Below are 24,421 nucleotides of genomic sequence, written 5' to 3' on the forward strand. Positions count from 1 at the left end.
TATATTTTTGTTCGGTATATTTGTAATACAGTCACTACTTCTACTACTAGCCCCAATTTTTCTACACTAGTCATTTAAATGTATACACTTGACTACCATAAAAACAGTTTTTGACACGGTTACCATTTGTAGTTACATTTTGTCATTACACAGGGGACGATTCAGACTTAGGAAATGTATGATTTTTTAAAGCGTTTTGGTTTAAGCACTCAGTATTTGGTATTCAGACTTACCTTATGAAGACATAGTAGATTTAAAAACATCTAATCTTGTAGATTATTTAGGGTTAGGAAGGTATTTATGAATCTACCTACTTCATGAAAAAAAAAAATTGTTTAGAGAGCCTTTATGCACAAAATTCTGAATCAAATATACAGAGGTTTGATTCATTTAGAATGTTTATTCATAAATTAATTCACAAATATTCATCCACTTTTAGTGCACTTTGGAGCATACAAAACTACAGCATGTTATCCATACCTGGTTGGAAAAATAGAGAAAATCAAATCAGCTATTTCCACCTTATAAACCAGTATTTTCACTTGTTCATCACATTGTTGAGTTTTCATGAACATTTTCACTTAAAAATACATTTCTGCTTATTAAATATATAAATATTCACAATTAAACAAGCATTGAAACAGTATGTAAACATAATTTCATAAATCTGTCAATATTCTTCTTTACCATTATGTAACAATCAGACAATAGAAATAATACAAATAGAATGGCTTTCAGTATAAATAGAGATCCAATAGAATATTTGTATCGTCAGGCAGGATACTTTCCACTGTCCAACCCTATTCATAGTTCAAAGTTCCAGATGAACACAAGGACACACTCACAAGGAAAATAATTGATATACTGTCGGGGACAGAGATGTAATGGTAGTGGATAATCTGTAGACAGACAGGTACTGTAGTAAATTCTCCTCATGCCATGATTCTTTTCCAGTTCAGTCTACAGTTTGTCAGTTCTTTGCCAGGCTACACATACGGAGTGAAAATACACAAATTAACAATGTGGGATTATTTGGAAAATATTGGGAAATACAAAAAGAGGATAGGAAATACAAAAGCAAACGTAAACTAATTATCAAATATTATACCCCAAATTCCTTTGCAGTAACCAACAGTCCAGGGTCGTGTCCACTAGACATGAAATGTAAGAAAGTGGTCCGAAACTTGGAGGAACTATCTGAACATGTACAATAAAAACATGTTTGTTTTCTGTTGCAAAACGTTTCCCTACAGTGTGCGCTAATGAACACAACCCTGGTGTGCTTAACTTCCAGAGGAGTGAAACAAGGCCTTGCGCCACCTCTCTCTCTTTCTCTCAGTTTGGTATGAGTTTGGTTACGGGTGAGTAGTTGTTCACGATGACCTGGACCACAAAGTCTTTTTGTATCTTAGTGTCCTGGAGTCGGGTCTTATCTGTTAGCAGTTTCCCTGCAAAGAACCAGCGTTGGTGGGCCGCTTCAATGTCCTCCTGCCCCTCCAGGGCTGTCTTCAGCTGGGAAATGGAGTCTGACATGGAGGCGCTTATACGTAGGTCCTTACCTGTGGAGGAGAAAGACATTTGTCAAGTTACTTCTACAATCAGGGGTCTGTTCAGGAATATAGAATGGTGTCTTTCAATTAAGGACTCTAGCTTCAAGCATTAAATCTGCAACATTTCTCTCTGCCTCATGGCAAAATGTGTAAAATTGCAGGAAATTAGCTTTAAAACTGCAACATTTCCTCTAAGATGCCAAGAGGAGAGCCTTTAAAAAGTTCATTCCCAGGGCCGAGACTTGGTTCACCCAGCCATGCACTGCCGAAGTCATAGTAAAAGTCCTTGTATGCTATTTTTTATCTCACTCAAGTTACGAGGGGGTCCCTGATGAATTTGCTATCACAAAAGTTTGAGAACCCCTGGCATAGGCGATTTCAAGACCCAAGACCTGGTTAGATGGCTTCAAGTTAGCTAAAAGGGTGAGTGACTAACTGTGTACTGTTTTGGCAGATTGAATGTACAAAGACTTGCCACATGCGTGCACATCCACAAGAGACACCCACATTATAACCCCCCTCCCCAGACAACTCTCGTTTGGCTTCAGTCATGGCAGCTGTATTTCTTCATGACCAAGCCGAAAAACAAGGCCAAATCTAGAGCTTCAGGCCCCCTTTAAACACACTGTCAAACAAGATGATAATAACTAGGCCTGAGGGGCTGACATTCACACACCAGATTATTAGTATTGGAATGACCCTGGGGATTGGGCATGGATTTATCCTGAGTGGTGTACTACTCTAATCTAGATAGATGAGTAAGCGAGCTAACTTTGGTCAACTCTGAGTTCAACTCGGGATAACCGGTGACAAAAGTCTTTGAGCCGTGAGTTGAGGACCAATCAAATTAGATTCCCTCCCTCTCGCAAAGAGTGCATCATCACCCCTTCGTTCTCCGGACCATATTTGAGGAATATATGTTTTTTAATAGTCACATTCAAATACATATCACACAACACAGTTAGAAATGATAGGATGTATTTGAAACGTCACACGCAGTAAAACTTCTAATAGCACATTTCACACCATAGTCTGCTGAATTTTCAGGTTAACTTTTCTTTCATTTTGATTTGGGCAAAAATGAAAATGTGGCACTAACTCCAACATGGATCGACTTGCAACTAGTCAAGTGCGACATGAACACGCAGTTACAAGCCCAGCTCGAGCAGGCTGGTAATGATAGGATGTAGGCAGGTGTTTGATCAATATTTACCTTTGTAACATGAATGAAGCCTGAGCTTGAATGGGAAGTTAACTGAAGGTAGCTAATTTCAGAAAAGCCTGAGTACATCTATCTAGATTCATAGTATACCCCTCTTATCTCAATGAAGAACCCCAGAGAGAAATTGAACAACTAAACGACAAAAGAGAAAAGGAATAGGGTGTCTCTCTTACCGCACGAGAGACGCACTCGTAGCTGGAACTCCTCTTTAGGAGGAGGGGGAGGCTTTTTCTGCTCCTTTAGATTGGGAGCTTGGCTCTCATTGGTGCATTCAGTGATGAGGTTGGTGGGAGGGGCTAGAGTGTAGGCAGGAAGTTGGTAGCGGTTCCCCAGCTCATCATAACTCTCTGTCAGCATACCTGGATGGGACAGATAAACACAAAACAAACCTCAGTAACAAGTCCTATCTGAAATCAACTCCCAGCCTCTAGGGACCCCTAGACTAGAGGTGGCCAACCCTCTGCCCGGATCTACAGCGCAGGCTTTTGCTCCAGCCCTGCTGAAACACACCCGATTCTGCAATGTTCTGTTTAGAAAATAATACTAGAATGATGCAATACCACATGTCAAACATGCACATACATTATAGAGGAGCTTTCCCCCTCTGCTGTGTCCATAATGTCTATGTAGCTAAATCCCTGAGTTCTTGTCATGCTGCCCAGGACTATTATATAACTACACAGCAGTAATCTGACAACCACAGACACACACAGATCTCAAATCAGCTAACTGGTCATGAATTATGTCACCCGTAGCCTGGTGGAACCAGACTGATCGCAGTGTTAAGTGAAACATAAATGGTAAGCCCTCTGTCATGTGATCAGGCTGGTTCCATCAGGATACATCACCCAGGCTATACAAATACATGGAGGAGCTATTACTATATCAATGCCAGTGCAATCCATTCAGATCTCCACAAGTGCATATAGGGAGTTACACTCCCTATCTAGAACCTAATAGGGTTCTTTGGATGTTGCCATAGAAGAACCCTTTGAAGAACCCTTGTTGGTTCTAAGCAGAACCGTTTTGGGTTCCATGTAGAACCCTTTCCACAGGGAGGTTCTACATGAAACCAACAATTATTCTAACTGGAACCAAAAAGGATTTGACCTGGAACCAAAAAGGGTTATCCTATGGGGACAGCCGGAGAACACTTTTGGTGTCGATTTGGGCTTAGGCATAGGTTTGATATAGCATTATAATGTCCATCAGGTTGGTGCCAAATGTTATAAATACTAATGTTATATTAGTTAGATGTTACAAGTTAGTGATTAAGATGGAACGTGCGTGTGAGTTTGTGTGTGTGTGTGCGTGCGTGCGCATGCATGTCTCACCGTGTGGTAGTGTGATGCAGGCTCCGTCCACTATGGCCTGAGCCAGTTCCAGGTCGTTCACCTCTGCAGCCACTGCTGCCGCTCGGAGCGCGTCCCAAATCTCCTTCCTGCCGTCAAAGGCTGGAGCCGTGTCCCAAAACTCATCCCTCTTACTCCTCAGCTGGCCCTCAGTCATAGGGTACTCACTCTTCCATTTAGGGCACTCCTTCTTCAGGGGCTCATTGCGTCCTGAATGGAAATAAAGAAAAAGTAAATACATCAGGTTGCGTCTATTTAATGAGGATATTTAATTCAGCGTTTCGATCTGAATGTACACTGCCATTCCTCTGAAAATCATGTAATAGAACACTTATTACAGAGTGTAGCTTACTAGCTCTCATTCATTGTCATTTTCAAATGCCAATCATGTGTGGCTGGAACTAGCCATTGTATAAAGGATTATTAGGAGGCTTTTCTACATTCAGAAGTAGGACATCCACAGACTATTCTCTTGTCTGTCTGACTCATGGCATCAATTGATGAACAGTGAGTGAGAACATGTTGGGAGAACAGAAGCAACCAAAGCAGAATCGTATAATTTGACAAAATAGTACAGAAGTGAATAGTCCTGGACCTCAACATGCAAGCGCACCACATTCTAGAAAAACAAAACTGTGCATGAAACATGAAGATCAGATGCATTCATCTTCAAGGTGGATAACAATCAGCTTACAGGATGGACAGAACTACAGAATAACAATAAACACCAATCATTATATAAAAAAGTGACAAGAAAATGTAACGAGGCAGAAAGTAACCCTCAACAGGAATAGTTATTTAGGCACTCTGTCAATGTCTGCCTCTGAGAAAACCAGAAACCTTTGAGTAAATCTCCACTGTGGTTGCCAGGTTGGCCTAGGTCCCTAGGTCTCTCAAGGTTTAATGATTGGCCAGAGCTTACCTTACTCCATATGTAAGGTTCAGGGATATCTGGGGCTTTACTTTATACTGCTGAAGCACATCTCAAGAAGAGATGTGTGTACCCCTCTGTAAGCATCTTCAGCGTAGAGACTCTCAGTATAATAGTGGTAGTCATTGTGGTCATAGTGGAGTATACAGTACAGGAAACTAAGGTCACTTTGATTCAGAGAGAGAGGGGGGAAATCAAAGTGATTATTTATAGTGCAGTGGACTATCCAGAGTTACATACACACACGCTCATTTTAGTGGACAACAGTCCAGTGGATTACCACAGTAATCAGGCACCACATAACAGGATTTAGCTCCTGCTATCCCACAATGCATTGCTCTGAGAGGTGAGTGCTGAGTGGAGACTGACAGGTGACTGCTATAGACTCAACGGACCTCAAAATTATGATAACAACTGCATTCTGAAACAAATCCATATTTCTTAGATCACGAACAAACATAAACCTGAAATGGGAATGGAAAGCATACAACCAGGGGTGCAACTATCACTGGGAACAGGGGGGACATGACCCAGATACTCCCTTGGTCACAGGCTGTAGCTGCGACAGCAGATGTTCTGACTTTATACACGGCACTCTTTCAGAGAGGTAGTTAGCAAACCAGGCCAAAGACCCCTCAGAGACACCAATACTCCTTAGCTGGCCCACAAGAATGAAATGGTCTACCATATCAAAAGCTTTGGCCAAGTCAATCAAAATATCAGCACAACTTTGCTTAGAATCAAGGGCAATGGTGACATTATTGAGGACCTTTAAGGTTGCAGTGACACATCCATAACCTGAGCGGAAACGAGATTGCGTACCCGAGAGAATACTATAGACGTGAAGAAAGCCAGTCAGTTGATTATTGACAAGTTTTTCCAACACTTTTGATAAACAGGGCAAAATAGAAATTGGCCTATAACAGTTAGGATCAGTTTGATCTGCCCTTTAAATAAAGGACGCACTGTGGCTGCCTTCCAAGCAATGAGAACCTCCCCAGAGAGGAGAGACAGGTTAAAAAGGTCAGAGATAGGCTTGGCGATGATAGGGGCAGCAACATTTATTCCCAGTGCTGAGCTAGTAGTGTAACAGAAACGTAACGTTGCTACAGTAATGTTTCATCCCCTCTTGGCTGAAGTTGTGTCTCAAGAGAATGAACTACTGTGATAGCTCAACTAAAAGTTTTGTGATTATGCTGCGGGACTTAGAGGTAATTTGTGGTTTAGTACGGTACCCTGCGTCACTACTTCATTGCTCCAGGCCAGAGCAAGGGGGAGTTAGAGCACTGATTATGCTTTTGGGTCCCAAGGCGCTACTTTGTCTCTAACTGACAATGAATGGGTGACATAAACCAAATAGAAACTGATAATTGTGCACGACTTCAAAATTTAATTTCAATTAACTAAATGATGAGGATGAAGAAGGTGATTGAATTTAGAACAATAGCGTAAGAATTGCTATTCCTCTGTCCTGAACGTGCACACCCAGAAAAATACACTTTTTTTTGTTACTACTTGTCAGTATTACTTAGTAAAACTGTTGTTACACTAAGGTTTTTATTCTAAGAGAAACTTAGGCTACAATTAGGGTGTGGAAATGTTAGGATTATTTTGCTCTTACTGTAGTACTGTAGCCTACTCCCGACCAGTCATGTTGTACAGCGCTCGAGTGGCGCAGTGGTATAAGACACTACATCGCAGTGCAAACTGCGTTGCTACAGATGCTGGTTCAATACTTGTGCTGGCCGTGACTGAGAGACCCATGAGGTGACGGTAGACTTTTGGTTTCTCTCCCTCTAAAAACAGAAATAAATCATTCTAAATAACAAACTGGCTTTATTTACAAATTAATAGCAATGTCTCACGGATGGCCATTTTCCTCGCTCACTTTACATTATTTGAAAACAAAATCTCCAAAATCTCGTTATTTTTTAAACAAGCCATAGAAAGTTGGTTGCAATTTCAGTTTAATCCACCAGAAAAGACCGAACAAACAATCCAACAAAAATTGTGGTTAAACTCAAATATACTAATTGATTAAAAAAACTTTAGCAATTGGAACCTTTAACAAGTGGAAGGGGAAAAAAGTATTATAATTATTATTAACCCTGTTTTTCACAAGTGTATCAGGCTGTGAATTCTGCAAACAACGTTTCTAGGATGGGCTATTAGCAGGACAATATATATTGGTCATGTTGATCACGGCTCCCGAGTGGCGCAGTCGTCTAAGGCACTGCATCTCAGTGCAAGAGGATTCACTACAATACCTGGTTTGAATCCAGGCTGTATCACATCCGACCGTGATTGGAAAGTCCCATAGGGCGGCGCTAAATTATTATTATTATTAATTCATTTAGAATTATATAAAAGCCGCTAAGATATTCTCACAGATCAGATTTGCCCTAACGAAAAATGGCCCTTAGATATTAATTTAGAATCCTCCAATCCTCTAAATGTCATTGAAACAAATATTTGTAGATATTCTGTAGGCCTACCGTAGGTGACATGAGTATCACTAGTGTTGAGTAATGTGCTGTTAAAAGTGGTGTAGGTATTATTTATTTAAAAAGCCTATTGAAGTTAGAAGCAATTGGATTTGAAGCAATAGCCTACCCGCGTATGGTCAACTATTTCAGCACCGTTTCGTGCTGCTCTGAGACAAGCATGGGGATTGGTCTTGATAAATCAATAAAATAATATTTTCACTGAATCTCCATTTGGGTATTCGTTAGACTACAATTAGGGTGTGGAAATGTTATGCTCTTAGTACTGTAGCCTACTCCCGGCCGTCACGTTGTACAGCTCCATATTTTCCGTTCCCCTGAGGGTTTCGTTTTTCTTGGAATAGAAACACCATAATATTAATCAAATTAATTAAGCTACATTTCTTAAAAATCAATCCCATATACTATGTTCTTACAAAAAAAGGTTTTTAATTCTCTAGTACAGTCAATATTGAAGGCTATCAAATGCTTCACAAAGATGCCCTCTGGTGGTCAAACTAGCACTAACTAGCATTAATGGTAACAATGGCTGACAATTAAATAACGTGCCATAGAATTCTGCGGCAACCCGCAAGGTGTGCTGCAGTATGACGCAACTTATAAAGTTAGAACCACTGTAGCTAGCTAGTAGATACCACAGCCAGTTCAGCTCTGGTCTCTGTCAGCTGTTGTGTGTATGGAAATGTTTTTGTCCCATTTCAACAGAAGTAAATTCACTTGGCTTGTTTTCGTCAGTTGATGTACCATTAGAGCTAGCCAAAAGTTGGCTAACGTTAGCTAGCTACAGTACCAGTCAAAAGTTTGGACACACCTACTCATTCAAGGGTTTTTCTTTAGTTTGACTATTTTCTAAATTGTAGAATAATAGTGAAGACATCAAAACTATGAAATAACAGATATGGAATCATGTAGTAACCAAAAAAGTGTATTTTAGATTTTAGATTCTTCAAAGTAGCCACCCTTTGCATTGATGACAGCTGCACACTCTTGTCATTCTCTCAACCAGCTTCACCTGGAATACTTTACTCTTGGCACTCTGCTTTTCCTCTCGAGTTCCCACAGATGCTGAGCACTTGTTGGCTGCTTTTCCTTCACTCTGTGGTCCAACTCATCCCAAACCATCTCAAATGGGTTGAGGTCGGGTGATTGTGGAGGCCGGGTCATCTGATGCAGCACACCATCACCTTCTTGGTCAAATAGTCCTTACACAGCCTGGAGGTGTGTTGCGTCATTGTCCTGCTAAAAAACAAATGATAGTCCCACTAAGCGCAAACCAAATGGGATGGCGTATCGCTGCAGAATGCTGTGGTAGCCATGCTGGTTAAGTGTGACTTGAATTCTAAATAAATCACAGACAAAGTCACCAGCAAAGTACCATCATACCTTCTCCCCCATGCCTCATGGGAGATCATATGCGGAGATCATTCATTCACCTACTCTGCGTCTCACAAAGACACGGCGGTTGGAACCAAAAATCTCACATTTGGACTCATCAGATCAAAGGACAGATTTCCACCGGTCTAATGTCCATTGCTCGTGTTTCTTGGCCCAAGCAAGTCTCTTATTATTATTGGTGTCCTTGTGAGGAATACCTGGGAGAAGCTATTGATGATGATGAATGGATACAGATATGTTTGAATGCCCAGTCATGTTCATATTATCTCAGACATAAATTACTGCAGTTTAAGACCATCCATAGAACATACTAAACTGAGCAAAAAAATTGTGCTCTGACTGTTCTCAATAGGCTGAGAGAGGCTGGACTGAGGGCTTGTAGACCTGTTGTAAGGCAGGTCCTCACCAGACATCAGTGGAAACAGTCGCAATTTTGTCTCACCAGGGGTGATGGTAGGATTCACGTTTATTGTCGAAGGAATGAGCGTTACACCGAGGCCTGTACTCTGGAGCGGGATCGATTTGGAGGTGGAGGGTCTGTCATGGTCTGGGGCGGTGTGTCACAGCATCATCGGGCTGAGCTTGTTGTATCTGGGACCTGTTGGATTGGAGGGTGAGGGCTAGGGCCATCCTACCCAGAAATGTCCGGGAACTTGCAGGTGCCTTGATGGAAGAGTGGGGTAACATCTCACAGCAAGAACTGTCAGATCTGGTGCAGTCCATGAGGAGGAAATGCACTGCAGTACTTAATGCAGCTGGTGGCCACACCAGATACTGACTGTTACTTTTGATTTTGACCCCCCCTTTGTTCAGGACACATTATTCAATTTATGTTAGTCACATGTCTGTGGAACTTGTTCAGTTTGTGTCTCAGTTGTTGAATCCTATGTTCCTACAAATACTTACACATGTTAAGTGTGCTGAAAATAAACGCAGTTGACAGTGAGAGGACGTTTCTTTTTGTGGACTAATCCATTGAGGAGGCCACAGAGATGACACGGTCCAAGATTATGGAGATTGTGGCTCAGATGCACAAGGCACGTCTCTCTCCAGAATGCGTTCTCTCCCGCCATTCATTGTTTCATAACTTTATTGTGTGCATTGTTTGCTGTGCGTGGGGCTGCCACAGGACCCACCAGGCTGGGGAAACCTACAGGAGGCCTGGTGCTTGGAGGAGGCACCGGAAGGACCGGGCTGTGGGGGAGCACTGGAGCTCTGGTGCGCAGCCTTGGCACCACTTCTCCAGGCTGGATGACCACTTTAGCCCGGACCCTCCAGAGTGCAGGCACAGGTTGAACCGGGCTGTGGGTGAGCACTGGAGATCTGGTGCATACCACTCGCACCTCTCCCTTAGGCTCAATGCACACATTCGCCCGGCACGAGCGGAGCGCAGGCATAAGACGCACTGCACCCTCCCAGCTCCCCGGAGACACAGCACGCAGAGCCGGCGCAGGATACCCTGGCCCGAAACGGCGTACCGGAGACCAGACACGCTGAGCCGGCACAACACGCCCTGGCTGGATGCCCACACTCGCATGGCACTTGCGGGGGGCTGGCCTATAGCCCATCGGGTACTGAACGCGTACTGGCGACACCGTGCGCTTCACCGCATAACACGGTGTCTGACCAGTAACGCGCTGCTTACGATAAGCACGAGGAGTGGGCTCAGGTCTCCAACCTGACTCCGCCACACACCCCGCGTGCCCCCCCCCAAAAAAAAAATTGGGGGCTGCCTCTCGTGCTGCCGTGCTACCTCCTCATACCGCCGCCGCTCAGCTTTCGCTGCCTCCAGTTCTTCCTTAGGGCGTCGATATTCCCCAGCCTGTGCCCAGGGTCCCTTGCCGTCCAAAATCTCCTCCCATGTCCATGAGTCCAGAGATCGCTGCCTTTCTATACCACGTTGCTTGGTCCTTGGTTTGTGGGAAGTTCTGTAACGGCTTTCGTCCTCTTCGTCTGAGGAGGAGTAGGAAATATCGGACCAATGTGCAGCGTGGTACGTATCCATAATAACTTTTAATGAGAATGAATACAAAATACAAAAAGAACAAGAGAATCAAATGAAAACCGACACAGTCCCGAATGGTGCAAACACTGAAACGGAAAACAACTACCCACAACCCATAGTGGGAAAACAGGCTACCTAAGTATGATTCTCAATCAGAGACAACGATCGACACCTGCCTCTGATTGAGAACCATACTAGGCCAAACACATAGAAATATAACGTACAGAACAAAACATAGAAAAACAACATAGAATGCCCACCCCAACTCACGCCCTGACCAAACTAAAATAAAGACATAAAAAAGGAACTAAGGTCAGAACGTGACACTGTGGATCTCATAGTGTTTTAAAATCATGTTTTAACTTTTGATGATGTCATGGGGTAGAACTTTTTAACTTTATATTTCTTTCTACAAAAGGTAGACATGTGCCGTTTTCACATATTTAGACACTGGTGTTATGTTTGAGATAATGAAAATTAGGTTGAAAAGTGGTGGAATTGCCCTTTAATAGTCACTATTATATAGTTATTACACAAGTTTGACTCCTGATACTACTACAGTATATTTCCATAATAATTAGTCTAAGTCCCCTTATTTACATTACACACTTCCTTCTCCTCATAGCCCTTCAGAGGGGTTGGGTTAAATGCAGAAGACACATTTCAGTTGAATACATTCAGTTGGACAACTGACTAGGTATCCCCCTTTCCCCTTTCCTTCATAAACATCCCCTGTCCCCTGCCAACTGAATTCATGAAATGAGGTAGGTTATATTAACACGTACTATAGCTTAAAACAGATGTATTACAACCTAATAATAAGTTGTTACTAATATTTAAATGACCACATCTTACACTTCTTCAACTTGACATGTTGGAAAACAAACTACACACAGACTTAATACTTTTATGTTATTGGCAATTGCAGCTCTAGAAAGATGAGGCTCACTAGCACAGTCATACAGCACTCCAACAATCCATAGTCCATCTGCATACATACTCACTTTTCAGCACCACCTTAATGGGAGACTGTGAGGGGTGGTACGGATGGTAGTCCCTAGAGTTAGCGACTCCCATGTTTTTCTCTTTCTCTCTCCCAGAGATTTGATGTGTGTGTGTGTCAGACACACAATCTCTTAGTTCCAGATACCGTTGTTTAAATCAAACACAACACTGACTCAGCATCAGAAAGAACAGCCTTTCAGAGACTCCAACCAGAAATTGAAGCTTACGTCTCTCTGTCTAAGAAGGTTGCAGTGGTCAAGGGTATGATCCCACCACCTGGACTAGATTCTCACGCTTTGGCTATCCGTGACGACTACAGTTATCCTTGTGGAGTCTGAGCTAGGTTAGCTAGCTGTTGTGACACTTCCCCAGTTCTTTACTAACAAATGCCTTAATAACACACACACACAAACACACACACCCAGCCACCCAAAATACCACAGGATCAATATATGACAGAGGGAATATCTGGCTACATATGCCATAAACAGCATCTATCAATAGTATCCTATCCAGATTGGCTAGGTAGGCAGCTAATGCCTACACAACAGCACTAATCCAATTAGCTATTTAGAGGAAGAGGTGGAAGAGGTCAAGAATAACCCAAGTCAACACCACAACCCCATTATAGACTTTAAACTCTGGTCAGACCATACTAATCTGCTGTGAATGGGATTGCACCTGTTGATGGGCAGTTCAAGTTTTACACCATTGTACGGCTGTTTGGGGGTAGATAGTTCTAGGTAGAATCCATTGTACATCTCTTTGGGGGGAGGGGGGGGGGGGCTACTTCTTGGTATAATCCAATGTATAGGTTACCTGTTTGTTAAGAAACAAACTTGGCCTGGAAAGTTCCAGGTATGATCCATTGCAGACCAGCCTAGACCAGAGACTATAGCTTCTGTAGAACAATGCTTAGAACAAGGGTCTTACATTAGCTTAACCATAATGTATATATTATGCCAATTACGCTTTTATCCAAAATGACTAACAGTCATGCGTGCATCCATTTTATGTACGGGTGGTCCACGGAATCAAACCCACTATCCTGGCATTGCAACCTCCATGCTCTACCAACTGAGCAACAGAGGACCACGTACAATCATATGACAATCCTAACAAAAAGGACCAAATGTTTTTGTTGTCATAGGCGACATTTATAAACAAATAATGTAGTATATGGGTAAATCCATTTGAATTAAATCACTTTTTGACCACACCCCTTTTCATTTAAACAAAACTTTCAATATGTGTTTGCCCATAGAAGAAAGTCAGAAAGTGACTTTTTGGACCTTAATGCCAAAATATTTAGGAATTAGAGGTGCTCAAAGTTTAAACACTGTTTGAAAGCTGATGGGTTCCTCCTCTTTTTAATAGAGGCCATCAAAACTCTTTTCTCACACAATTTCATAGCACAGCCTATAGAAATGTTGTGCAACAGGAACACATTTCATCCTATGCATCAACCAGCTATGAGGAGCTGGCTCTCGCTGCGCAACAGGTGATCATATTCTGCTATAACTCTGAATAACAGGGCTCTAATGAAGTGTTTGATTTGATTTTCGATTGCATTAGCATTGATGTCAGAGTGATTAGAGGGACACTAGCAACTGGCAGTTAGCAAGTTTGGTAGGCTACTACTAATGACCATCGGAAGCATCAGAGCACAGTTTTGGAGAAGTCTAGTTACTGTGACTCAATGGTCACGTGGAATTTCACTGCGGTAATGACTCCTGACTGCCGGCGGTAATATGGTCACCATAACAGCCCTAGTTACCGGTGTTTCTGTAGCGAACATGAGATGGAGCTTGCAAAACAAATGGCCACTGGATTGATGCAAATAATCATGATATCATTCTGCCAGGTAGGCATAGGCTACTTTGAGTGAAGTATACACAATGCCCACTGGAAAAGAGTGGGTATATGACATATACCCTCCACTACACCACTGTCTGCAGAGCATTATACAGTCAGAATTTCTTACCTCCTCGTTTTTTGCTCCATGTAGAGTTCCTGGCAGGCCCTGGTCCGTCCAGCTGATCCCTCCCTACACACCCGCCCATGACTGTCTCTGCAGAGCCATACAATTACATAACATCAGTAGCTACATAACATCAGGAAAACACACACACACACACACACACACACACACACGAAAGAGATAAAAGATTAACAGTTATCAATCAGTTATAATGTTGCCAAACAAATGCAAGGGGAGCTATTGAAATATAGAAACAAAACAAATCATAAACATTGTGTTTTTTTAATTCATCCAAAGACGATACTTGTCAGTTTGATATATACCTGCAAAACACATCTCATATTTGGATGGTCAATGACATTTGCTCATTGTTTTATTGGTAATGCTGTAATGGCAACGTTTACATGCCACGTCTACCATGAGCTGTCAACGTGTCTGACAGCTCGAGCTCACAAACTGCAATTAAGATAGCAAGATGGCTGTTTCCATTAGCCTGAAGACCTGACATTGAATTGCATTGGATTGGATTCAACATTCCGCATAAATGTGAATTTGGATCAGGAAAGTTTCCTCTCTCAACCGCTACAAACCCAGTATGTTTAATAAAATTATATTTTACTGGTTGTCACAATATATCCACAGGAAAGTATGATTACACTAACTTTTGAAAAGCACTGGTAGTCACCTGAAGCACGTGCAGAATCATGTAAACACATGCACGAGCTCCTGCTGATGCTTCAGATGATAGAAATATGAACGCATAGTACTTTGAAACGTTCATGTAATTATATTGTCCTATGGATATTTTGTCTCACATTCCTACCTGCAAAATGACAAACCACACAGACAACCAGTAAAGTAAATTACAATATAATTGTATTCTAGCCTGGGCAGCCACTAATGCCTAGGAATACTAGTCCCAGATGTTGCCTTTCGCATTCAGCCAATCCGGTTGCATCAGTCAGGCTGAAGGGGAAGAAAGTAAGCATAGTTCCCCCTTTTTTCTGCCTCTTCACAATTCAATTTAGTTAAGGAGGAAATCGAAGCCTTGCATGAATGAAGAATGGTGTATTTACGAACTGGTCGCTGCGGGTCACAAGTGTATTACCATCTGTACACATCAAGACAAGATGATAGTAAAGATCCATAAAACCACTAGCGGTTTCCCAGGCAAATGTCATTCAACATTCTGGATTGTGGGATTGAGAGGAACTTTTCTGATCCACATACACGCTCATTTATGCCCGACGTAGAATTTAATGCAATTCAATGTCGGGTCTTCAGGCTGTTTCCACATGTCTTGGTTTTGTATCTATCAAATCAATGCAACTGTGGCTTAAAAACTACTGTGGCTTAAAAACTACACACATTAAACAATTCTGTCAGCGCTGTTATTTGCAATTATTGCATTGGTAAACAATCAATTCAACAAAACAGGTTTTTATTTACCAGATATCCAGTTCGTTAAACTCAGCATTCGTCTGCAGTTGGCTTGCCACATCCAAATAACTTAAACTCCAAAGTTAGTTCTGGATTCAGCTGCAGCGATACGTGAGAGGAGTCAGCAGCTTTGCGCTGTGTTTGTCATGTCACCTTTGCGCCAACAGGTGCCTATTCTCACAGCCGCTGTGCCAAACCTGACCCGTGTGAAGCTAGCCATAATAAGGAATAGCCCCAATAGTGGAATTTGAGGTTCGCCTTAAAAATAAAAGTCCCCATTGAACGTGATTCAAACGGATTTAAATAGTGGAATCATGGACTAGATTTTTTTTTTAAACTTTATTTAGATCATGCTAAACAAGGTCGGAATGTTCTATAAAAATTCAACAAAAGACAAAAAAGAAAACATCAGTTGAATTCGCACTCCGGATGTATTAGACTTTAGAATTGCATTGGAGACTTACAGTGCATTTCGGAAAGTATGCAGACCCCTTGACTTTTTCCACATTTTGTTACGTTACAGCCTTATTCTAAAATTGATTACGTCGTTTTTTCCCCTCATCAATCTACACATTATTGCATTTAGTTTAATTTATAACATTCCGACCTTGTTAAGCATTATCTAGTCAAAATATGGAATGATTCCACTATTTGTTCTATCCGTTAGAATCACTTTCAATGAGGCAACTTTTATTTTGAAGGCAAACCGCACATTCAACTAGCGTGGCTAATCCTTAACTATGGCTAGCTTCACACAGGCCCAAAACTGTGCCTGCTCTGACCCCTGCGTCCCAAAACTAGATTATCTTTTCGTTCGAATAAAAAAAGGCCGCTGTATAAAAGCTAGAGTTGATGTACTTGCAATAGATTGAAAACGCCCTCCGCCGTGTCTGATAAGGTAAACATGTGGATTCATCCATGCAATCAATCTGCAGCTTGTTTATAGATTTAATCGCCTTTCACTCGGCGTTCACTGTCCCGACGACAAATTAATCGGAAACGCATGCGCAGTAGAAACAGCAGCAGCAAGAAATATAATTTATATCTAAATCAACCATTTCTCTTAAAACAGCCAACCATAAAATGGTATACATGCATGTATGTAAATATAGTTCATTAAGAACCCTACATCTAATAGAAAATTGTTCAGACCATATATTTCCTGATTTTATTTAGATGAAGAACATTTGAGATAAATAATTCCCCATAAAATTACAATGCCCTCATCCACAGAGCACGAGTGGTCACTGAACGATTTGATGAGCATGAAAACGATGTAAACCATATGCCATGGTCGTCTCAGTCACCAGATCTCAACCCAATTGAACATTTATGGGAGATTCTGGAGCAGCGCCTGAGACAGCGTTTTCCACCACCATCAACAAAACAGCAAATCATGGAATTTCTCGTGAAAGACTAGTGTCACATCCCTCCAAAAGAGTTCCAGACACTTATAAAATCTATGCCAAGGTGCATTGAAGCTGTTCTGGCTCGTGGTGGCCCAACGCCCTATTATGACACTTTATGTTAGTGTTTCCTTTATTTTGGCAGTTACCTGTATATTAGGAACCTTGTCATTCCTCCTACTCAGATCTCACCCCTCACTTAGTAAAGTCTCAACAACCCTGCACTAGATAAGCATCACCCTTCCTGTTCAACACTTAAAACTCTCCTAGTCACGGGGCCCCTCAGGGGGTGTGGTTAGTCCTCTCCTGTATTCCCTGTTCACCCATGAATGCGTGGCCACACACGATTCCAACACGATCATCAAGTTTGCTGACGACACAATGGTGGAAGGCCTGATCACCGACAGCGATGAGACAGAGGAGGTCGGAGGATCTTAGCAGTGTGGTGCCAGGGCAACAACCTCTCCCTCAATGTCAGTAAGACCAAGGAGCTGATCGTGGACTATAGGAGAAAGAAGGCAGAGCACGCTCCCATCCACATCAACAGGGCTGTTGTGGAGCGGGTCGAGAACTTCAAGTTCCTTGGCATCCACATCACTTAAGATTTAACATGGTCCACACACACACACCCGCACAGTCGTGAAGAAGGCACGGTAGCGCCTCTTCCCCCTCAGGAGGCTGAAAAGTTTTGACATGGGTCCTCGGATTCTCAAAAAGTTCTACAGCTGCACCATTGAGAGCATCTTGACTGGCTGCATCACCGCTTGGTATGGCAAATGCACCTTCCTTGACCGCAAAGTGCTACAGAGGGTGGTGCCAACAGCCCAGTCCATCACTGGGGCCGAGCACCCGACCATCCAGGACCTCTATATCAGCTGGTGTCATCGGAAGGCGGGATAAATTGCTAAAGACTCTAGCCACCCAAGCCATGGGACTGTTCACTCTGCTACCGTCCGGCAAATGGCATTAAAGCGTCGGCAGAGCATCTATCCCCAAGCCATAAGACATTTAAAAATAGCCACACTGCTAAACAGTCAATTAAATGGTATCAGAACTATCTGCACTGACCTTACACACACACACACACACACACATATATATATATATATATATATACTACCGTTCAAAAAGTTGGGGTCACTTAGAAATGTCCTTGTTTTTGAAAGAAAAGCACATTTTTTTGTCCATTAAAAATCACAGAAATACAGCGTAGACATTGTTAATATTGTAAATGACTATTGTAGCTGGAAACTGCAGATTTTTTATGGAATATCTACATAGGCGTACAGAGGTCCATTATCAGCAACCATCACTCCTGTGTTCCAATGGCACGTTGTGTTAGCTAATCCAAGTTTATCATTTTAAAGGGCTAATTGATCATTAGAAACCATTTTGCAATTATGTTAACACAGCTGAAAACTGTTGTTCTAATTAAAGAAGCAATAAAACTGGCCTTCTTTAGACTAGTTGTGTATCTGGAGCATCAGCATTTGTGGGTTTGATTACAGGCTCAAAATGGCAAGAAACAAAATACTTTCTTCTGAAACTCGTCAGTCTATTCTTATTCTGTTTAATGAAGGCTATTCCATGCGAGAAATTGCCAAGAAACTGAAGATCGCGTACAACGCTGTGTACTACTCCCTTCACAGAACAGCGCAAACTGGCTCTAACCAGAATAGAAAGGAGTGGGAAGCCCCGGTGCACACCTGAGCAGGAGGACAAGTACATTAGAGTGTCTAGTTTGAGAAACAGACACCTCAAAAGTCCTCAACAGGCAGCTTTATTAAATAGTACCCGCAAAACACTTAGTCAACAGTGAAGAGGCGACTCCGGGAAGCTGGCCTTCAAGGCAGAGTTCCTCTGTCCAGTGTCTGTGTTCTTTTTCCCATCTTAATCGTTTATTTTTATTGGCCAGTCTGAGCTTCTGGCTTTTTCTTTGTAACTCAGCCTAGAAGGCCAGCATCCCGGGGTCTGGCTGGGCCACTCAAGAACATTCAGAGACTTGTCCCGAAGCCACTCCTGCGTTGTCTTGGCTGTGTGCTTAGGGTCGTTGTCCTCTTGGAAGGTAAACCTTCGCACCAGTCTGAGGTCCTGAGCGCTCTGGAGAAGGTTTTCATCAAGGATCTCTCTGTACTTTGCTCTGTTCATCTTTCTCTCTATCCTGACTTGTCTCCCAGTCCCTGTCGCTGAAAAACATCCCCACAGAATGATGCTGGCATCACCATGCTTCACCGTAGGGATGGTGCCAGGTTTCATCCAGACGGGACACTTGGCTTTCAGGCCAAAGAGTTCAATCTTGGTTTCATCAGACCAAAGAATCTTGTTTCTCATGGTCTGAGAGTCTCTAAGTGCCTTTTGGCAAACTCCAAGAGGGCTGTCATGTGCCTTTTACCGAGGAGTGGCTTTTGTCTGGCCACTCTACCATAAAGGCCTGATTGGTGGGGTGCTGCAGAGATTGTTGTCCTTCTGGAAGATTCTCCCATCGCCACAGAGGAACTGGAGCCATGTCAGAGTGACCATTTTCCCTCGATTGCTCGGTTTGGCCGGGCGGCCAGCTCTAGGAAGAGTCTTGGTGGTTTCAAACTTCTTCCATTTAAGAATGATGGAGGCCACTGTGTTCTTGGGGACCTACTGCAGACATTTTTTGGTACCCTTCCCCAGACATGTGCCTCAACACAATCCTGTCTTGGAGCTCTACTGACAATTCCTTTGACCTCATGCGGGACCTTATATAGACAGGTGTGTGACTCCAATCAAGTTGTACAAACATCTCAAGGATGGTCAATGGAAACATGATGCACCTGAGCTCAATTTCGAGTTTCATAGTAAAGGGGCTGAATACTTATGTAAATAATGTATTTCTGTTTTTTATGTTTAATACATTTGCTAAAATTACAAAACTGTTTTCACTTTGTCATTATGGGATATTGTGTGTAGATTGATGACTAAATTAATACATTTTAGAAAACAAGGCTATATTGTAACAAAAGGTGTAAAAAGTCAAGTGGTCTGAATACTTTCCGAATGCACTGTATACACCCACTCACACACACTACATTGACAGTCCCACACAAATCCCACACACATACACTGCATACGCACACACACATACCGACACAACACAAACACACACACACGACACACAAGCACTCACACACTCATCATTTGCTGCTGCTACTCTGTTCTTTATTTTACTCTTATCATTATCTATCCTGATGGCTAGTCACTTTACCCTGCCTTCATGTACATATCTACCTCAAATACCTTGTAACTCTGCACATTGATCTGCTACTGGTAATCTCTGTATATAGTTCCATTGTGTATTAAATGTTTTTCCTCGTGTTACTATTTTATTTGTATTATTATTTTTAAACTGCATCGTTGGGAAGGGCTCTTAAGCAAGCATTTCACGGTAAAGTCTACAACAGTTTTATTTGGTGCATATGACAAATAAAAGACAGTATTATTTGATATCAACCCTGCTCTAGTCAAGCTTTACCCCTACTCCTTAACTCTCACCCCTCCCCTTGTCAAGTATCATCTCTGCACTAGTCAAGCTTCACCCCTCCTCCTCAACCTTCACCCTTGCATTGGTCAGTTATCACCCAAGAGGAGGACGGAGGAGTCGAGGAGTGAATGGACTTTTGAGAAAAGGCCAGAGAAGAAAAAACAAACCTCTTTAATGATGTAAAGAAAACAGGGTAAAAAGCATTTAATTTAACGATCAATAAAAATACAGATAAACATTCAGATATTGTGGAAGCACAGCTTCTCTACCATGTTGGCAGTCTGGTATGGTTGATTAGAATCAGATTACATTTGGCCTTATGCCAAAAAGGTTCTGCTAAAAAAGGTTCCAGCCAAAGGTAGTGCATTAAACAGGAAATAGGGTGCAATTACAGGCCCTTGGTGTTCTTAATAGTTTGTGGGACATAAAAGACTCCATCTTCTCCTACAGTGTACCTGGGTAATACCACAAATAGAGTGCCTTTTAAGTCCCACAGACATTGTGTGTACATGTTGATAAAACACTCAATTGAAAAGTTAAATCACATCTATTTTCTCATTCTCTCACTTGTCCATTTCCTAATTTGAATTCAATGCTGTCACTTGTCCACTCAAGCTTAACATTGTTGTCATCTATCGCCCATCAGGGGCCCTTGGAGAGTTCATCAATGAGCTTGACACTTTGATAAGTTCATTTCCTGACGATGGCTCACTTCTTTTCGTACATGGCAACTTCAACCTCCCAACGTCTGCCTTCGATTTGTTTCTTTCCAACTCTCTTTCCCCTCCTTGCCTCTTTTGACCTCACCCTTTCCCAGTCCCATCCCACTCACAAGGCAGGCAATACGCTTCACCTCTTCTTTACCAGAGGCTGTTCGCCTACTAATCTCACTGCAACCCCCCTCCAGGTCTCTGATCACTACTTTGTTTCCTTTTCTGTCTCCCTTTCCTCCAACCCTAGCCACTCAGTCCCTACCCAGATGGCCATGAGCTGTCGCAATCTTCGCTCTCCCATTAATCTTTCCCTTTTGCTAAATCCTTCTCCCTCCTGATTCTGCCTTCTCAACCCTCTCTTCTCCCTTTCCTCATCCTATGACTCGCACTGTCCCCTTTCCTCCCGGCCGGCTTGGCCTTCCCCTCCTGCTCTGTGGCTGAGTGACTCTTTGCGAGGTTACAGAACAGGTCTGCAGGAAGCTTGAGTGAAAATGGAGGAAACCTACACTTCCGGAGGACCTACCATCCTTCCACTCCCTCTGTATCCGCTGCTAAAGCCACTTTCTATCACTAAATTTCAAGCTATTGCCTCTAACCCAAGGAAACCACCTGCCCCTCCCTCTCTGCAGACAACTTTGTCAACCCCGTTGAAAAAAAGGTTGAGAACATCCACTCCTCATTCACTCAGCTTATTGAGTCTACTGGTTCCACTCACACAGAACTACCCTACGCATTGACCTCTTTCTCCCCAGATGAAATCCTAACTAGTGAGGCCCGGCCGCCCGCAATCTGCCCACTCGACCCCATCCCCTCCTCCCTTCTCCAGACCATCTCTGGAGACCTCCCATTCCTAACTTCCTCATTCCTGACCACTGACTGCAGTCCCTCTGACTTAAAAATGTTCCAAGTCGCTCCACCTCAAGAAACCAAGACTAGAATGCTCTGACTTCAAAAGCTACAGACTTGTAATCTCTTTTCTTTCCAAAACACTTGAGCGTGTTGTCTCTGACCAACTCTCTCGCTTTGTCTCTCAGAACTATCTTCTGAGAGAGAAATGAGTCAGGTTTCAAGACGGTTCACTCAACTGAGACTGCTCTTCTCTGTGTCACAGAAGCTCTCCGCACTGCCAAAGCAAAATCTCTATCCACTGCCTTTGACACTGTGAACCATCAGATCCTCCCCTCCACCCTCTAAGGGCTGGGAGTGTCAGGCTCTGCACTCTTGGATTGCATCCTACCTGGCAGGCTGCTCCTACCAGGTGACGTGGAGAGGATCTGTGTCTGCACCACATACTCGCATAACAGGTGTCCCCCAGGGCTTGGTTGTAGGCCCTCTCCTCTTCTCTCTATACACCAAGTCACTCGACTCCATCATATCCTCACATGGTCTCTCCTATCATTGCTATGCGGATGACACAGCTACTTTTCTCCTTCCCCCCCTTCTGACACCCAGGTGGCAACACGCATCTCTGTGTGCCTCGCAGAAATCTCAGCTTGGCCCACCACCTCAAGCTCAACCTCAAGAAGACGGAGCGTCTTGGCGTGACCCTGGACAACACCCTGTCATTCTCAGCAAACATCAAAGCAGTGACTCACTTCTGCAGGTTAATGCTCTACAACATCTGTAGAGTACGACCCTACCTCACACAGGAAGCAGGGCAGGTCCTAATCCAGGCACTTGTCATCTCCCTTTTGGACTACTACAACTCGCTGTTGGCTGGGCTCCCTGCTTGTGCCATCAAATCCCTGCAATTTATACAAAATACTGAAGGCCGCCTGGTGTTCAACCTTCCTAAGTTCTCCCATGTCACCATGCTCCTCCGCACACTCCACTGGTTTCCAGTCTAAGCTCGCATCCACTACAAGACCATGGTACTTGTCTACGGAGCAGCAAGACGAACTGCCACTCCCTACCTTCAGGCTATGCTCAAACTCTACACCCCAACCAGAGCACTCCATTCTGTCACCTCTGGTCTTTTGGCCCTCACACCCCTATGGGAGGGCAGCTCCCACTCAGCCCAGTCCAAGCACTTCTCTGTTCTGGCACCCCAATGTTGGAACCAGCTTCCCCCTGAAGCTAAGACAGCAGAGTCCCTACCCATCATCTAAAAAAAAATGTAAAACCCTACCTTTTTAAAGAGTGTCTTAAATAATTTCACCGCACCCCCCCTTGCATCCCCTTCTCACCTGACCCTCCCCACATAAAAAAATTACAAAAACAAGTACTGGAGTGTGGTAGGCCTTTATTACGCAAGCCCAGAACCAAGTGCCAGGACCAGGTTTGAGGTTAGGTTAGGTGTGCGTTCTGACCTCTCGAAAGAACTGTTAAATTTATCTAAGCGCCAGATGAGAATGCATCTACATATAGTCACTTTTAGTGATTATGTGCGTCAAGGCATTATTCCACGGGGACTCAGGTGGTAAAAATAACCATCATTGGGACAGCGCACAGATGATTTATGTGAGCGCTGGTGTGCCATCCTGAACAAATGCTCTATTGATTTAATTACATTAATTGTTGACCAGTTGAAAAAGGATAACACGATTGAAGAGACCGACGAGATGCCGCACCCGATGGGGTAAGAAGAAGCGACTACCAGAGGCAGAGGGGACCGTTCACACAGTCCCATAACCCACGGGACTGAGTGTTTTTAATTTATCAAGCAAGATATTGCGTCCTGCCCTTTTCTCCTTGCTTAATAAAGGGTTATCTTTTGTGCCTACAACTCAGTGTAACGATTTTGATGTTAAGGTAGACATGTTTAAGTTTTTTAGAGACATCCGTTTAAGGGAATACTTTAGCTCCCCTAATCGTGATATTTCTATTGAACATGTAGGTTGCTCACCTGCACATACTCCGACTCCTTTTAGAAGTAAGAGTTATTTTGTACCTCCAGCCAATCGCAATCACTCAAGACATATTGCAGACTTGTTCAAAAAGATGTTGTTCATCTCCTTAAGAACAAACAGAAGTACATATCTTTCCATAATTTACCTAAGGATGAAAAACAAGCTTTGCTTGATTTACAATCCGATACGTCAGTCCTTACCCGCCATGTTGATGAGGGTGGGTCAGTTGTACTCATGGATAGGCCAGTTTATGTAAATGAGTGTCATAGACAACTGTTTGACAACACCTTTTACAAGAAACTCAGAAGTGACCCCACTGCCCAATTTCAGAACACGATCTTTACTGTCCTAGATGGGTATTTAAGTTCTGGTCAGATAACCAAAAAAGAACACGACTCTTTGGCTATTCAACACCCTAAAATTGCCACTTTTTATACTTTGCCGAAATTACACAAGAATGTTACAAAACCTCCAAGGCGCCCTATTGTAGTGGGCATTGATGCAGTAACGGCCCCTCTATCAACTTTTGTTGAGTTTTTTTATTACACCACTCGCAGAAC

General features: G+C 42.9%; 1 protein-coding gene across 1 annotated transcript; it reads right to left on the bottom strand.

Moving 5' to 3' along the window:
- Positions 1–388: 388 nt before the first annotated feature.
- LOC139570620 (ubiquitin domain-containing protein 1-like) lies at positions 389–15,662 on the bottom strand. Its single transcript, XM_071392636.1, has 5 exons — positions 15,395–15,662; positions 13,949–14,035; positions 4,107–4,334; positions 2,946–3,131; positions 389–1,559 (listed from the first exon to the last, which is right to left on the bottom strand). Exons 1-5 carry the CDS (start codon positions 15,444–15,446, stop codon positions 1,336–1,338), a joined length of 777 nt encoding a protein of 258 aa, XP_071248737.1. The 5' UTR covers positions 15,447–15,662; the 3' UTR covers positions 389–1,335.
- Positions 15,663–24,421: the final 8,759 nt, after the last annotated feature.

This window comes from Salvelinus alpinus, chromosome 3 (assembly GCF_045679555.1).
Source record: "Salvelinus alpinus chromosome 3, SLU_Salpinus.1, whole genome shotgun sequence".
Taxonomy (NCBI): domain Eukaryota; kingdom Metazoa; phylum Chordata; class Actinopteri; order Salmoniformes; family Salmonidae; genus Salvelinus; species Salvelinus alpinus.